Source organism: Anas platyrhynchos, chromosome 8 (assembly GCF_047663525.1).
Source record: "Anas platyrhynchos isolate ZD024472 breed Pekin duck chromosome 8, IASCAAS_PekinDuck_T2T, whole genome shotgun sequence".
NCBI lineage: Eukaryota > Metazoa > Chordata > Aves > Anseriformes > Anatidae > Anas > Anas platyrhynchos.
Genome location: NC_092594.1, coordinates 10,306,334 through 10,324,105, shown reverse-complemented (window position 1 = coordinate 10,324,105; position 17,772 = coordinate 10,306,334). Strand labels below are relative to the sequence as shown.

The 17,772-nt window shown below is 43.7% G+C and overlaps 2 protein-coding genes across 13 annotated transcripts in view; one reads left to right on the top strand and one right to left on the bottom strand.

Annotated features, from left to right (window-relative positions):
• Positions 1–17,772, top strand: part of PLPPR5 (phospholipid phosphatase related 5) — a 263,660-nt gene that overhangs the window by 70,101 nt on the left and 175,787 nt on the right. The window lies entirely within an intron of this gene.
• Positions 9,732–17,772, bottom strand: part of PLPPR4 (phospholipid phosphatase related 4) — a 31,987-nt gene continuing 23,946 nt past the window's right edge. The window contains exons 6-7 of the mRNA XM_027462597.3: positions 16,448–16,621; positions 9,732–14,477 (exon numbers count right to left, since the gene is read on the bottom strand). Coding sequence (XP_027318398.1) covers positions 13,140–14,477; positions 16,448–16,621 — 1,512 coding nt within the window. The 3' untranslated portion in view covers positions 9,732–13,139. The remainder of the gene's footprint in view (positions 14,478–16,447; positions 16,622–17,772) is intronic.

Genomic DNA, 17,772 nt, shown 5'->3' with positions numbered 1-17,772 from the left:
TTCCCCCCAACCTGAACCAACCAGTGTCCAACGACCAAAAGAGAACACTTGGGAGAAACTTTCTGAAAAGGTTCACCAACTTGAAGAGAGATTATTCTCCTCTGTACCTGTACAAAGCAGTGTCTCAGCTGTCAGGGGTAGGCGTTCACCCACACAAGGAAGACGATATGGTGGATACTCACCCCGTGCCACCCTGTGGTTTTACTTACGAGACCATGGAGAGGACATGAGAAAATGGGATGGAAAATCTACTGCGACCCTAGAGGCACGGGTACGTGAGTTGCAAAAGAAAACAATCAGGAAAAAGGGATTCTCTGAAAAGTTTGCTGCTCCAACTTCCAGCAGACAGTCCTTCAAACACAGAAACGAAGAAGATTCTGACCAGGATTAGGGGGGCCCTGCCTCCAGCCAGGGGGAGGAAAGGGACAATCGAGTTTATTGGACTGTGTGGATTCGATGGCCTGGCACGTCACACGCACAGAAGTATAAGGCTTTAGTAGACACTGGTGCACAATGTACTATAATGCCATCGAGCTATAAAGGACCAGAGCCCATCTATATTTGTGGAGTGACAGGGGGATCTCAGCAGTTGACTGTATTGGAGGCTGAAGTGAGTCTGACTGGGAATGAGTGGGAAAAGCACCGCATTGTGACTGGTCCGGATGCTCCATGTATCCTTGGCATAGACTATCTTAGAAGAGGATATTGCAAGGACCCAAAAGGGTTCCGGTGGGCTTTTGGTATAGCTGCCTTAGAGACAGAGGGCATTAAACAATTATCTACCTTGCCTGGTCTCTCAGAGGACCCCTCTGTTGTGGGGTTGCTGAGGGTCGAAGAACAGCAAGTGCCAATCGCTACCACAACTGTGCACCGGCGGCAATATCGCACTAACCGAGACTCCCTGATTCCCATCCATAAGCTAATTCGTCAATTGGAGAGCCAAGGAGTGATCAGCAAGACCCATTCACCTTTCAATAGCCCCATATGGCCAGTGCGAAAGTCTAATGGCGAGTGGAGACTAACAGTGGACTATCGTGGCCTGAACGAAGTCACGCCACCACTGAGTGCTGCAGTGCCGGACATGCTGGAACTTCAGTATGAACTTGAGTCAAAGGCAGCCAAGTGGTACGCCACAATTGATATCGCTAATGCATTTTTCTCCATCCCTCTAGCAGCAGAGTGCAGGCCACAATTTGCCTTCACTTGGAGGGGAGTTCAATATACTTGGAATCGGCTGCCCCAGGGGTGGAAACACAGCCCTACCATTTGCCATGGACTGATCCAATCTGCGCTAGAGCAGGGGGAAGCTCCTGAACACCTGCAGTACATCGATGACATTATTGTGTGGGGTGACACAGCAGAGGAAGTTTTCGAGAAAGGGAAGAAGATAGTCCAAATCCTTCTGAAAGCCGGTTTTGCCATAAAACAAAATAAAGTCAAAGGACCTGCACGAGAGATCCAGTTTTTAGGAATAAAATGGCAAGATGGACGTCGTCAAATCCCAATGGATGTGATCAACAAAATAACAGCTATGTCTCCACCAACTAACAAAAAAGAAACACAGACTTTCCTAGGTGTTGTGGGGTTTTGGAGAATGCACATCCCAAATTACAGTCTGATTGTAAACCCGCTCTACCAAGTAACCCGTAAGAAGAATGAGTTTGAATGGGGCCCTGAACAACGACAAGCCTTTGAACAAATCAAGCAGGAAATAGTCCATGCAGTAGCCCTTGGGCCAGTTCGAACAGGACCAGATGTAAAGAATGTGCTCTACACTGCAGCCGGGGAGAACGGCCCCACCTGGAGCCTCTGGCAGAAAGAACCTGGGGAAACTCGAGGTCGGCCCCTGGGGTTTTGGAGTCGGGGATACAGAGGATCTGAGGCCCGCTATACTCCAACTGAAAAGGAGATATTGGCAGCATATGAAGGAGTTCGATCTGCTTCGGAGGTGGTCGGTACTGAAGCGCAACTCCTCCTAGCACCCCGATTGCCAGTACTAGGCTGGATGTTCAAGGGAAGGGTCCCCTCTACGCATCATGCAACTGATGCTACATGGAGCAAGTGGGTTGCATTGATTACTCAGCGGGCTCGAATAGGAAACCCCAGTCGCCCAGGAATATTGGAAGTGATCATGGACTGGCCAGAAGGTAAATACTTTGGGATATCATCAGAGGAGGAGGTGGGTCGTGCTGAAGAAGCCCCGTTGTACAACCAGTTACCAGAGAATGAAAAGAAATATGCCCTGTTCACTGATGGGTCCTGTCGTATTGTGGGGAAGCATCGAAGATGGAAGGCTGCTGTATGGAGTCCTACGCGACGAGTTGCAGAAGCTGCTGAGGGAGAAGGTGAATCAAGTCAGTTTGCAGAAGTGAAAGCCATTCAGCTGGCTTTAGACATTGCTGAACGAGAAAAATGGCCAGTTCTCTATCTCTACACCGATTCATGGATGGTAGCAAATGCCCTGTGGGGATGGTTACAGCAATGGAAGCAAAACAACTGGCAGCGTAGGGGCAAACCCATCTGGGCTGCTGCATTGTGGCAAGATATTGCTGCTCGGGTAGAGAACCTGGCTGTGAAAGTACGCCACGTAGATGCTCATGTGCCCAAGAATCGGGCTACTGAAGAACATCAAAACAACCAGCAGGTAGATCAGGCTGCTAAGATTGAAGTAGCTCAGGTGGACCTGGATTGGCAGCATAAAGGTGAATTATTTATAGCCCGATGGGCCCATGACACCTCAGGCCATCAAGGTAGAGATGCAACATACAGATGGGCTCGTGATCGAGGGGTGGACTTGACCATGGACGCTATAGCACAGGTTATTCATGACTGTGAAACATGTGCTGCAATCAAGCAAGCAAAACGGTCAAAGCCTCTTTGGTATGGAGGACGGTGGCTGAAATATAAATATGGAGAGGCCTGGCAGATTGATTACATCACACTCCCTCAAACTCGTAATGGCAAGCGCCACGTACTTACAATGGTGGAAGCAACCACCGGATGGCTGGAAACATACCCGGTGCCTCATGCCACCGCCCGGAATACCATCCTGGGCCTTGAAAAGCAAGTCCTATGGCGACATGGCACCCCAGAAAGAATAGAGTCAGACAATGGGACTCACTTCCGAAACAACCTTATAGACACTTGGGCCAAAGAACATGGTATTGAATGGGTGTATCACATCCCCTATCATGCACCAGCCTCCGGGAAAGTTGAACGATACAATGGCCTGTTAAAGACTACCTTGAAAGCAATGGGCGCTGGGACGTTCAAAAACTGGGATACGCATTTGGCAAAGGCCACCTGGTTAGTCAATACTAGGGGATCTACCAACCGAGCTGGACCTGCCCAATCAAACCTGTTACGTACTGTAGATGGGGATAAAGTTCCTGTAGTACATGTAAAAAATATGCTAGGTAAAACAGTCTGGGCTACTCCTGCCTCAGGAAAAGGCAAACCTATTCGTGGAATTGTTTTCGCTCAGGGACCTGGATACACTTGGTGGGTGATGCAAAAGAACGGAGAGGTCCGGTGTGTACCTCAAGGAGATTTAATACTGGGTGAGAATAGCCCATGAACTGAATTGTACCATGTTAATTAGTATATTATACTGTATGTTATCACTACCATGATTACTATAGGTGACTAATTAGAATGTATGGAAAAGAGTGTAACCTGAGCATGACATAAATGGTATGGAATAAGGGGTGGATAGATGTCCTGGTTTCAGTTAGAACAGAATTAATTTTCTTCCTAGTAGCTGGTGGAATGCTGTGTTTTGGCTTAGGATGAGAAGAGTGCTGATAACACCCCGATGCTTTAATTGTTGCAGAGCAGTGCTTATACTAAGCCAAGGACATCTCAGCCTTTTGCTCTGTCCTGCCAACGGGCAGGCTGGGGGTGCAGTAAGAGCTGGGAGGGGACAGACCCAGGACAGGTGACCCAAACTAGCCAAAGGGGTATTCCATACCATCTGACGTCATGCTAAACAATATATAGGGGTGGCTAGCCGGGGGGAGGGGGCCGGACTGCTCGGGGTTAGGCTGGGCATCGGTCAGCGAGTGGTGAGCAATTGCATTGTGCATCACTTGTTTGTACATACTATTATTACTTTCCTATTATCATCATTGTATTATTATTGTTATTATTTTTATTATTATTTTGTTATTATTATTTTCCTGTCTTATTAAACTGTCTTTATCTCAACTCACGGGCTTCACTTTCCATTTCTCTCCCCCGTCCCGGAGAGGGAGGGGGGAGGGTGAGCGAACGGCTGCGTGGTGTTTAGCTGCCGGCCGGGTTAAACCACGACATTGCATTTATTAGTATAGGTTACTAATTAGCCCTGTTTTTTTTAGTATTGATTATTTGATCTGGGTTAGAGGACACTTGTGTTTTGAAAGCTACATCTGATGGTGCTATGCAATATTTGTGCTTCCCTTCTATAGTATCTTTTTGTCCTTTAATTTCTTAGTGGGGATAGAAGACAGAGAATGGAGAGTGTTAAAAATAACTGCCTTGAAACAGTATCAGCTTGCTGGAATCGGCTTTGGTGAGGCCGCATCTCGAGTACTGTGTTCAGTTTTGGGCCCCTCGCTACAAGAAGGACATGGAGGTGCTCGAGCGAGTCCAGAGAAGGGCGACGAAGCTGGTGAGGGGCCTGGAGAACAAGTCCTACGAGGAGCGGCTGAGGGAGCTGGGCTTGTTCAGCCTGGAGAAAAGGAGGCTCAGGGGCGACCTTATTGCTCTTTACAGATACCTTAAAGGAGGCTGTAGCGAAGTGAGGCTTGGTCTGTTCTCCCACGTGCCTGGTGACAGGACGAGGGGGAATGGGCTTAAGATGTGCCAGGGGAGTTTTAGGTTGGATCTTAGGAAAAACTTCTTTACCGAAAGGGTTGTTAGGCATTGGAACGGGCTGCCCAGGGAAGTGGTGGAGTCACCATCCCTGGAGGTCTTTAAAACATGTTTAGTTGTAGAGCTTAGTGATACGGTTTAGTGGAGGACTTGTTAGTGTTAGGTCAGAGGTTGGACTCGATGATCTTGAGGTCTCTTCCAACCTAGAAATTCTGTGATTCTGTGATCGGTACTTCAGTTTTGACTGCTTTAGCCTTGTGAATTGGTCTGTTTTGGTTTCGTTGGTGAGGTTTTCTATTTGTTAAGGAGAGACTCTGACCCTTGGAGATCTGGAGAAAAAACGGGTCGAGGCAGGGTTTCATGGGGCAGCCTTTCTCTCTGGCAAGCCAAACGGCCTGGGGGGGAGCCAGCCCCAGAAAAGGGGGCCCTCAGCCGCCCCAACCCTCATCCTTGCTCCACATGAGGGCATCTTCCGGGCCTCTCCCAAGGCAGCCACCTTCGGCCTCGCACGGGCCGCTCCATCACAGAGCTTTGCCGAGGTCACAGTGGCCACCAGCGGGCCCGCCCTTGCCCCGGGCCCTATAAAAGGGGCCCCCCTGCCACTGGCCCACCACTTGCTCAGCGAGTTGGTCTTCCGAAAGCCAGCGGCTGAAGGAAGGCCAGAGACAGGAGCAAAGCGAGAGCGAGGCGAGCAGCAGCCCTTCTCAGTGCGAGGACAAGAAATTGTTCCTGGGACCACTGAGAAGGATGTCTGGCTCTGCGAGAATGCGCCATGGGTCGAGGGCCAGCACCTCCAGCACAAGAACCATCAGTGCCCAGGAGGTGTCTGGTGCCCGGCCCAGAGGCTATTACGACAAATATCATTGGAGCCGAAGCGATGTGGGGAGCAGACCGGCCCCTCGGATGGACACCAGCAGCAGGCCTGGGCCTAGCCGGAGGTCCAGTGAGGACAGCAAAGAGAGAGAGCGTGGGTTGGAGGGCCACGGGAAGCGGAGCCGTGCCCAGCGGACGGAATATGACGCGGGAACCAGCCGTGGCCAAGGGAGAGATGCCATCAGGAATTCCGTCAATGAAAATCAAGCGGAGAACGGAACGGACCCGAGGCACGGAACTGGGAGGCGTCCTGGTGCGGCACCGTGGCCGGAAAATATGCCCAATGGACGGCAGCCTGTGTGGGCAGTCCCTGCCAGGGACTGGCTTGTCCTCCAACCCGCGGAGCCCATGGAGGTGGGTGCACAAGATGAAGAGCAACCGATGGAAGTGGACCCACCTCGGCCACAACAAACATGGGAGTCCCCCGGCAGCTCTCTGAAAAGTGTCCTCAAGGAACACCGTCAGCTGTGCAGAAGGGCTCGGCAAGCTCCCTATTGTGCATCGCCCAGGCTCCACTCCAGGCATTAGCCTGGAGCCACGTGGCAATAAAGACCTTTGCCAATTGTCAGGGGTTGTGTGAGTGCTTCTTTCCCATCCGGCAGCCCTTGTGCGAGACGTGGCAGCCCTTCTGCGCAGAGCCTCGAGGAAGAGCCCAAGAGATGCCCCAGTTCCCTTCGTGCTGCTGCGCTGGGGTGACAGGTGGAGTACCCAGGGGCCACCATGCGCCTTTAACATTTGTGAAAATAAACCGAGGGGTGCAAACAGTAGTGTGTGAGTGATTATAGGTGGCTAATTGCTTATATTATGAGTGATTTTCTATATGTGAGTAATTGGTAATGACAGACGTGGAGAAGGCTGAGGTACTCAGCAACTTCTTTGCCTCTGTGTGCACTGGTAGAAGGGCTTCCCACATCTTTCATTTCCCTGACCCCATAGATGGAGGCTGGGGGAGCAGAGTCCCACCCAGTTTCAGCGAAGAGCAGGTTCGAGACCAGCTGATGAATCCAAAGAGGTACAGGTCTACGGGAGTGGATGAGAAGAATCCCAGGGTCCTGAGGGAACTGGCTGATGGAGTTGCCAAGCCTCCCTCCATCACAGCAGAAAAGTCCTGGTAGTGGGGTGCTGTCACTGGGGAGTGGAAAAATGGAAACGTCATGCCCCTACTCTTCAAGAATTAAAGAATTGAACAAAGAGCACTGCTCTTCAACAGGTAAAGCAATTAGGAGACATTACTTCTTCAATGAAAGGGTTATGAGGCATTGGAACGGGCTGCCCAGGGAAGTGGTGGAGTCACCATCCCTGGAAGTCTTTGGGGGACATTTAGATGTAGAGCTTAGGGATATGGTTTAATGGGGACTTGTTGGTGTTAGGTCCGAGGTTGGACTTGATGATCTTGGAGGTCTCTTCCGACCTAGATGATTCTGTGATTCTGTGGAAATCTCTGTCACTCAGCTTTTGTTTCTGTAGTAGTAGGGACATAAAACTCGTAGTGATTAACATTGCCAATGTGATAGGGCTCACTGTCTCAGTCGGCTGAGGTATAGAGATTTTTCTTTGGTTATGCACTACTTCTGTGCTGTCCTGACTGCTAGCACAGAAATGCTTGGCACACAATAACCTCTAGGATCACTATATATGATTCTACATAGAGACATGTAACTGTGGTCATTTATATAGGTTACAATCACTATTTTTTCTCACTCTGTAATGACAAACACAGGGAGACCTTGTCTTTCTTGCAATAAAATTGCAAATCCAGAACTGCAATGGAGTATTGTTATTTTTTTTTTCCATTCAGTCACTGCTATGAGTGCAAAATGGAGATAAAACACCAGATGTGGAGTGGTACTGGTAGGGGCTCACTTTATGCTAGCATAGCTGATATAACTATAGTGAAAGGGAGGGTCTGCCCCACAATGAAATATTAACTGGCTGCTTAGGCAGCAGAGCTTTTCTCAGCTGGGGAAAGGCAGGCTTTGGTGTATGCCATGGAGTAGCCTCTGTGCTGCAGGGTTCTTTTACCTACCACGGCCAATTCCAGCTTGTGTAGTGCCATACTGTCTCACATCCACCCCATTGCAGCATGTCTGGAATGAGTAACCCCAAGATGACATTCAGTTCAATTTTGAGTGTACTAGAACAAGGTTGATAATTCTTAATACAAAATTCCTATAAAAGAGCTGTACCATGACATCACCTAATACAAGCAGAGTAATGATACACCGCTGCAAATTACAGCAGTGAAACACCTAGGAGCAATGTTACGCACTTTACCAGACTGTATCTTCTCTTGATTTTCCTATTCAGTACAGATTTTCTTAAAATGTAACCATCTCTTGCTTAATTTTGCTTTCTTTCCTATTTTGACTTCTATCTAGATTTCTTTCTTAATGTACATGTAGAACACAGAGCGACTTCTCATACTTTTGTCAACATTGGCTTGTATTTTTCCCTTCCTTCAGTCCTTTCCTGCTGCCTTTCTTTCCACTCTGGCTGGTAGGTGCAGGACGAAGCTTACCCCGTCCCTGACCCAGCCATTACTAAGTACACACTTTTGAGGCCTTACAGTGTCCCCGTGAGCATGAAGAGGAGCTTACCTGGACTCTCCCAGGCTCTTGCTCTCCTTCCTACAGTCTCTCTGACCCATACCTGGGGCATTGCTGTCTGTAGCTTTCCCAGGATGTTCCAGACATGTCCCAGACAGCAGGACACCAGAACCTTGGCCCCAAGGCCACAGGCTTCACACAACTTTGTTCAAGGTGTCCTTTAGCTTGGGCAGATGACCTGCTGTCCCACAAGCATCTGTTGCTGTCCAGAGAGGCCTCTCATAAAACTGGCTACTAATATAATATAGTGTGACCAGGACCTTCCCCAGCCCTGACCACAAGCAGCATGCTTCAGTAACCTCAGAAGGAGCAGTATCACAACTCTACACGTACTTCCTTTCCTCTCAGGGGAAAACAAATGTTTTCCCAATTCTTTTGCCTGAGGGTCCCTGGTCTTATTTTGTTATGAAAGTTCAAGGACATGGATAGCCTAGTGACACAGATCTGCACCACAACTTGGGATGACACCAGTTGACCCAGCATGCTCTCACTGGGAGCACGGTGTGCGTGTACATGATGCTCTTGTACCCCTCAGCAGTGTGGTGCCTGGCTGGCGCCAGTGGTCCCATCAGCTGCCTGGTCCCTCTGCCACCCTGGCCAAGACAGGTCATCCTGCTGGAAAGGCACATCACTCCAAAGCACAGCCTGCGCAAAGGCATGCGTACACATGGGAAAGCTTATCAGTGTCAGTTTGCTTTTCTGCTGTGTATTGCAGAGATGCTGCTGGTGATCTTCAACATGCCATTGGCAGTATCTGTGCATGCATCAGCTAAAGTTGTGTCTTCCATCCCTGGCATTTAGGGCCCTGCTGTGCCCAGTTTCAGGGTGTTTCGGGATTGGCTCTGAGACAGTGTTTTCTGTTGCATACCTTTTGTGGTTTCTGTTGCATACATTTTGTGGCTTATAGATAAGACAGTATTTTGAACAGAAAGCTGCTACTTGTAATGGTCTTCACTGCTGGCAGCAATAGGGTATTTGTCACCCAATGACCGTGTCCTGTATACTACCTTCTCTTGGGGAGAGCTCTTCCTCTTGGGTTGCTCCTGACACCTCTCCTGTTCTAATTCACAAATCATGGGGCCTCACCATGTCCAGCACCTCTACCCAACACTTGCTTTAAAGGCATTAGGGGCATAGCACTGTCCTCCAAAATAATCTAGAAAATGTATCCTGACATGGCATGAAGTTCCCAATTAACTTTTTTTTTCCCCACAATGTTTTTTCTTCAGATAGAGACACTTCTGTTTGAAGACTGTTCCTCATGATTTCTTATTACTATGCTAGGTTTTGAGGTTTCCCACTGATAACCGCTTTGATGTGTCCTGAGAAACCTAATATTGAAAAATAATTTTGCAGGGGATTAGGACTCTGTTTCATTACAGATGAGATAACTGAACATCAATGAATAATTTTATCTTTATTTTCATGATGTTAGCACAATAAACACAATAGCATTGATTTGTACTTATTTAACAAAATACATTTATAGCAATTTACAAATTCTTTTCCATTTTAAAACATTGCATAACATTTTATTAAACACAATACTTTATATAGAGTTCTCATTTAAAAACATATTTTATTTTTGAGTATTTTCTTTTTTCAGTAAAGCACAGCCTAACAAAGAAATTCGTGCCTGTTAGCAAGTAAGAAAATCAGAACACTAAGAAGATGTCACCTGTAAATTTGTTTAATTTTAAATTAAGGTATCAGTGGAATGTAAACAAAGAGTAATTTTACAAAAGGCTCCTTATCAAATATACATGCAGAGGTCTGAGTTCCAATGTATATATTATTACATTTCTGCTCTCTAACGTAATATAATTTGATAAGCCATTATTAAAAACAGTAGCCTTTGGCACTTTGAGTAAAAAAGAATATATCAATATTTATGTAAAGAACACAATTTCAATGATTACACAAGAGCTTTAAAATCTTTTGTTAAGAAATAGGAAACCTTAGGAAAAATATCACACTGCACTTGAAATAGTGCAGCAAGTTTTAGAGTAATAAAAGCAACACGTATGCCAATATATATCTGAGTAAAACCAAGGAATAGAGAACAAACACTCCCACCAGGAATCCTGCAGTTTCCAAAACAGCTAAATTGCCAGAGGGAATATTTTCTAATCTTTGTTTTATTGCCATTATTCTCCATTTCAATTTTCTGTTATTTCCAGGTTCATCTCCTTATGTTCCTTTGCCCTGCACTTACAAACTAACAAATGATTGCGTTTTATTTCCCTGCATTGATAGGCCAACAACGATTGTGTCTTACCCATTCCTTTTAAAGCTAATCTTACCTTCTTTATCACCTACCTAGACTAAACTAACTCCAAAGGTGTGTTTTTCATTACACTCTAAGTGTTTGTAATTCCTAGGAACCTTGTACAAAATTTGGTATTAAATACCAAGGTCTAAAGAGACATTGTTTTAAAAAGAGAAAAAACAAAACCAAAAACAAATCCTGATTTGTATACTAGAGTCTGAGAACACATTTCTAAAAAAATTACTCTGTTTGTTTCCTCGGCACCTGTGATTATCGGTCCCAGCTACTGTACCTTAAAGTGTGCCTTCAACATACATAACCAGTGAGGTTGCAGGGTACTATCTCCTTACGTGTAACCTGCAGAATACTTCCACCCATTTATCTCATGCATGCTGGGGTCTTTGTCTATTACTAGCAGAAAAAGGGCGGGCATTTCCTTAAGGGACAATATTTTTCAGAGCACTAGGTGATTGGCAGGTGGGGGAAGCATTACTAGATAGGGTTGGCTGACAACCCTCAGATAAGCTTGGAGCACTGGGGACTGGGGTATATGGGAAAGTATATAAAGCTTTATATTGACCATGAATCCTTTCTATGTTCTATGCAGATTAGCAAATACCATCCTCCTACTGCAATTTCTCAGACTTGGTGTTGGGTTGGGGATTTTTTTTTTTTTGGTCTGCATTTGTGTTGTGCTCTTTATCCTCCTGGGATGGGACAATTATTCTTTCTACCTCCTACTTGGCTGAAGCAGGGTGGGCTTTTCCTCAGAGATCTGTGGGTTAAGGTCTGTAGACAGGTTCTGACTATGTAGTATATATCTTGTTGCCTGGTACCCCAAATCAGAAGTCTTAGAGCAAAACACTCTACTAAATAAGCCAGGTAATAGAACTGATCTGTTACCTATGGCTTATTCAGTGAGGGGACTACAAAGTCATTTCTTCCCTTCCTGGAAGTAGAGCAGGCACATATTTGGTATTAGTTCTTCAGGTTGAAAATCTAGGAGAGAATGAGGAGCTGCACTGGATGAGCATTGCCCGTGGCTTCCTCCATGGTTTGTTATCTAGGTCAGAGCCAAACTGAATGATGCTTTTCTTCTAGCTTGCCCAGGATGTGCTATGCATATTCATTTCAGAGCTCAACTGTTCAACAGTTTTGGTCAGTGGAGGTCTTTAGCAGGCAAGTTTTCTTTCATTACATCCAAGCTTAATTTACTAAAATAATCTGTGTTCTCTCAGGTGCAGAGACTCTCCATATTCCTAAGTGGCAGTGGTAGGGGGAAAAATATAATCCTTAAGAAGGCTCTGGACGGTGTGTCATGGAACCTGAACGGTAGTGGTGGCACAACGCAACACTCGTGTAGTGATTCTGCAATACCAAGGCATTCCATTTTTAAAGCAAAGTTTAAATCCCCAAAATGATGGTGAGTGGGGTGAAACTTGTGATTGTTCTTGTGGCATGCTAAGCAAGTGTGCTGAATGACTGCTTCGAATTGTGAGCTATGATATTAATTACTGTCTCCCTTGAAGCTGATCAGGAAACTGGTGGTTTATTTTTATTTGCTCATGGCTCACCTTGCATGTCTGCACATTTTGCAGTTACTGGTGTCACACATTATAAAGTCAAAAACTAACAGAAAAATTGAAAGGTTGCTGAAGGACAGAATGAGAGATTTAAAAATGCAAAATCTGAATTACTTGTAGTACTTTAAAAGACCCCTTAAAAACATAATTTTAAACAGTTCTACAAGTTAGCCCACTAAGAAGCAGCGTCTTCATTAGTAGCACCTGTTCTTAAATAAAAGTTGAGCAGTAGCAGCAAAACTATTCAAAATAGATAGGTATTCCATTCTAATGGAACGTCACCCACACATTTTTTTTGTTGCAGTAGACATCTTAAAGAACTACACAAAATCTTTGCAATCTTTGAATGTGACAGATCCACTATAACAAAGCTGTAAATATTTCTTATGCTAAATGAATGCAGCCAGCATCATCATAGTATTAGCAATATTATTTTAAAGTAACTGCACATCAATATGCCATGTGTTTGTAGAGTCTAATAAGTATGCAAATTTTCAAAACATGTAAAGTTATCAGCACCATCCTGTATTAAAGATGTGGTGCAAATTCTGCAAAGGTGAATATATACCACACATACAGCATTTGCTATGAAAAATTCAGTTGATTTTGGACACAAATATAAATAAAATAAAAAGTTGGCACATTCAGGAAATAAAGTGTCTGTGTTCAAGACTATTTTTTGATTGACATCACCCTCAGATAAATGTTTTGAGTCTGAAGAAACAAGTTGCATGAAAATGTTTCACATTAGTTAGGTTCTGGCATTGTGCTTTTCCCCCCACCACGTGATTTCCACAGGCTCATGCACATTGCAAATCAGCAGTGTTCAACGACAGTTGGGCTGCTGGTCAATAATTTGGCACATCAAAGGTAAATATCAACTCTAAACAGAACAGAACCTGTGTGAGGATGTGTTTCCTTTGTGGTGGTATGGACCAGCTGATATGTCTCCTCTCATTCTTTGTATGCTCGTGTGGGGGATGTGCCTTTATAGAAGATGTTTCTGGTGTTCTCTGGACTGCTCCCTCGTTCAGGGATTAAAATTATGTTACCTTTTCTTCTAAGTGTTGAGTCCCGGCTAGAAGAAATGGACAGGGTCTCTGAGCCAATCTCACTTCCCTCCACAGGTGTGACTCTTATTGTAGTGATTCCATGATGGTGATGCTCAGTGTTATCTATGTTGCTCCTTTTCCTGTCACCTGACCCATAACTGTCTTTTAAGGAGTCACAGCTCTCAGAGTCTCTGTTGAGATCATTTAGCTCGTATGTCTGACGAAGGGTGACTTTTTCAGGACCTTTCCATTTCCATGACCCACTTCCTTCACCTTCTGATGGCATCTGAATTACAGGTCTGTTATTTTCTGGATGGGCCTCGACTCTGACAATGCTGCTTGGCTCGTGGTCTGTCAAGGTTTTGTATCTGATGGCTCCTGTACAAGTGACTGTGCTTCCCTCTGAACCCTTTGGACTGCCTTGAAGCACTCCTTGCTGCTTAGACATGGCTATTACTTGCATGATTCTTGGCTGGCTGTTGCTTCTACATGCAACACTCTTCTCAGCAGCTTTCAGCCACTTAGCTCTAGCTGAACTAGTTTTAGGAGATGTGTTCACGTTTTCCTGAGTCTCTTCAGGAATATGCACTAACTGGGAAGAGCCAGGACGTGACTGAATAGAGACCCTTGGCCCACCAGAAAGACCTGAGTTGTTACAACCTGGTACACTGCCAGGTTGAATTTTCAGGTATTGGCTACTTGGGCCATGATGATCACCATTTACACCCACTCTGGAAGGCTCTGAGCTTGACCTCATTTCAATAGATCTTGGTGGTGACTGGCCAGATTCAGTCTCTATTACTTGCAGTGACAACTTTCGGCTTTCATTCTTATTCTTCCACTGGGAAAGCAGCTGTTTGGAGCGGGCAGAATCCATTGATGCATGAATTGTTGCATTTCGTCTTGCTGGATCTTCCAAGGATGGCGTGTTGACTCTTGGCAAAGTGTTACTGAAAGTAACCATGTTTTCCTTTCCCATTGGGCTTCGTGGTGTTATGATTTCTACATCAGCATTTGCTCTCTTGATGTTAGTCAGAGACCCAGTATCTCTGTGGTTTCTGTTCAGGATACTTTCCGAACGGTGAGAGGCAATGCCATCAGTGCTGCTTCCATTTTTACCTGGCAGGATTCTGTTGGCATCTTGACTGAGGTCTGTCAAAGACCTCAGGGGTTCTCTGTGAAAATTCTGGTGATACACATTCTCGTCACTTGGCAAGAAGTTTCCCACCGCATACAGGCCCTGATATTTGAACAGAAGCATGAACAACTAGTTATTGAAAAAGGAGACATTTTTAGGAATTTTAATTATATTCTTCTGCCTTTAAATATCGAGTGATAGAATTAGTCCAGTTTAACTGGCAAGGGTATGTTACCTTTGCTAATGAGCCTATCCTTACCTTTATGCCAAATTCTGTCCTCAATCTGGTACGTAGCAGTTTCAGTATGATAAAAAGGACACTTGTTATTTATTTATTTATAACTATTTATTTCATGGCAATGAATTGTTAGGGAAAAGATTTAGCCTCCTTCAGTGTTCCTCATTTTATAAAACAACAGATACAGTTAAACAAAGCATGTTTTGTTTTGAAACTAGGAAAATTAATGTTCGCAGTTTTCTGGGCGAAGCTATTTAACAACTACACTACTGTCTGCTCTGATTTACTGAATCTTGTTCCAGCTCAAGTTGTTCCGTGATTCTGCCCTTTCTACTGCATAATAACCATGTAATACAATAGCTACATGATAGAACAATTTATCAGCTTTGAATCAATTGCTTTCCAAGCTGTGCAGAACTGTAACAAGATTTAGTTATACAACATTTTTTTACTCAGCAGACTCATTGTAAAATGCTGTCATTTTAAAAAGATTCCACTGAGAGAATATTGTATGAAAGGCTCAAATGCCTCACTCAATCACTTAGGTTACTTGTTCTTCTCAGAGTTATTTGTAGTTTCACAATATTTTCCCTCCCTTTCCTTTTATTGGTGTGTAGTTTTAAGGGCAGATTTACTGACTACTGGGTTTCCAGGACAATGCACCTCTCTGATGTATGTTTTCATGCCATAGTTTATGGGGAAGACCTAACAAAGACCACACTTGTTTGTGGATTTCGAACATGAAAACAACAGCTCCATTTATGAGAGTCTACAACAGCTTAATCATTTGAAATAATATTCTCGACATAGTGCCTTTCTTCTCACAATGCAGTTGTAGGAACTGACTTTAGTAGCTCATTAAGTTTTTATTATCTACCCTGGTTGCTGTCACTGTTGCCTCTGTGAAAGCCATTTTTCTTCTGGTCACCTTTGTAGACCATCTGCACATGCCTTAGACTATTACATCACAGAAAAAATGGGGGACAAGTTATGAACTTATTTTAGTATTATATTCAAATTCATCACTAACATTGAGGGGTCAAAAACCATCCCGCTGGTTGTTAAAACTGTTCTGTTCACCACCACGTTGTCAGCAGAAGTTCCTGATTGCTTACAGGCACCTTGAATGACACTGTGCTGAGCAGCTAGAGCAGCAACAGTCATGCTGGAGATGTATTGAGAGCAGGAAGCAAAAGCTGTATAAGCTTCCTACTTGCAGATACAAACAGGCCTATCTTACACATTCCTTTACAGAACCCTTCCAATGCGCTCCATCTGTTTCAACACAGTGCAGACAAAGAGCATAGGCATGGGCATCCTACATCTCCTTCATAACCTCCCCAAGAGCTCCGAAGGACCACAGGGGTGTAATAGTACCTTTGATTTCCTGCTGGTTTGGCAATTCACTCAGTTGAGTTGCTGTACACTAATTAAACTAATTTTGAGACTATAAAGCTAATGGTGGCAGTGTAAACTCATACTGGCAACAAATAATGTTTAATATTTTTCTTATGCTTGTAAGAGTGGAGTAGAGAAGATGAGTATCTTCAATAAAGTGCATTATGTTAGAGCTGTTTCTGCATACAGTGCTAGACTATTATATACCACTTTGTGCATTCTTAATGGCATTTCAAATTGAAATATATATTTGCTTTTTCCTGTTTATTTTTAGAAGAGATTACCCCTAACATCACCACCTTCAACACATTTGGACTGTATTCTTGATTATGGCATGTAACCCTGACAAAATATTTTTATTAAAAATGCCAATACTTTTATTACAGACTTATCAATTTTATTTTCTAATACATAGCTACATCTATGTTATATTTACCAAATAGAGAGCAATTCCTCCTCCTATGAGAAAGCCACAATAAACATCAACTGGATGATTCTTATACTGGGTGATACGAGTCAGACCACATATAATTCCACAGATGATAAAAGCAAAGACCAAGAGTGGTTTCAGAAGTTTTGAGGAATCTGTTAACGTAGAATTGAAGTACATCTTAAAAAAAGAAAGAGATTAACAAGTGGTTAAAGAAACTTACATTTACCTGAGAAGATATGTATTTCTAGCATTCAGTATTTCTTTCACACATAAATCAGTGTTATACAGTACTGTTGCAAGTAATTAACTAATTTTATTTAGCAGCCTTCTTAAAATCTGCTCAATTACTGTAGAAAGATATGAAATCACAAGGAATGGATTTCTGAAAACATAGGCAATGTTGCTTATTGATGTTAATTAGGATAAAGATTTTATGCCTAAATAATGTTCACAGTCAGAGCCTAAGTGTTCTGTAAATGTGACTAAGCAATCACCATGTCTGAAATACAGAAGCCAGATGTCATGCCAGATGAAAGCAATAACCTGTTCTAACAAAAGCCACCACCAGATGCTTTAGAGAGCCATTTCTCAACTGGGGGCCATGATGACAGGGAGGTCAAAAAAATTTAGTGGAAGTTGTTCATCGGTACTATTGCAAATTTTGCCCTTTTTCTGGGCTGAATAAATACTGGCAAGCTCTCAGTACATGCAGAATTCTATTACTAGTTTGATTAACTGGTTGCTATTGTTGCTTTTTTTTTTTTTTTTTCCTTCAGATTTTTATAGCATGAATGATGGAAAATTACGTATTTCTTTTTTTTTTTTTAACTTCAAATAAATATTAACATACAAATATTGGCCCCCATAATGAAAAAATGTCATTAGTCACATGTGGGAAATCATCACTGAAGCATGACCTATTATTTCCTGCTAGTTACCGATGGCTTTTATTCACTTGCTTTGCAGTAGCACCTTTGAGGCCTCTGAGAGTGGTTGTGCCAGTTCATCCATGATGCAATTCTATGGAGGTCAAGTGAAACTAGATCACATAAATGTTTGTACCTTAATGCCTAAAGTTTAAAAACAGCGAATTGTGTGAAGACAGCAGCAAAGGAAAGGCAAAATATATAACACATGTGAATGGTATGTTAAATTATCACCCTATAAGACAGATAAGCACTGCATTTTATACATGAATAACTTGAGGCATTAAATATATATTTATATTACTTTGATTATTTATATTTATATTATATTACACTCCACCACAATGGATAATGTTGCTTCTTTAAAAAGTTTGAAGAAGATGCATCTTTTCTGTATTCCTA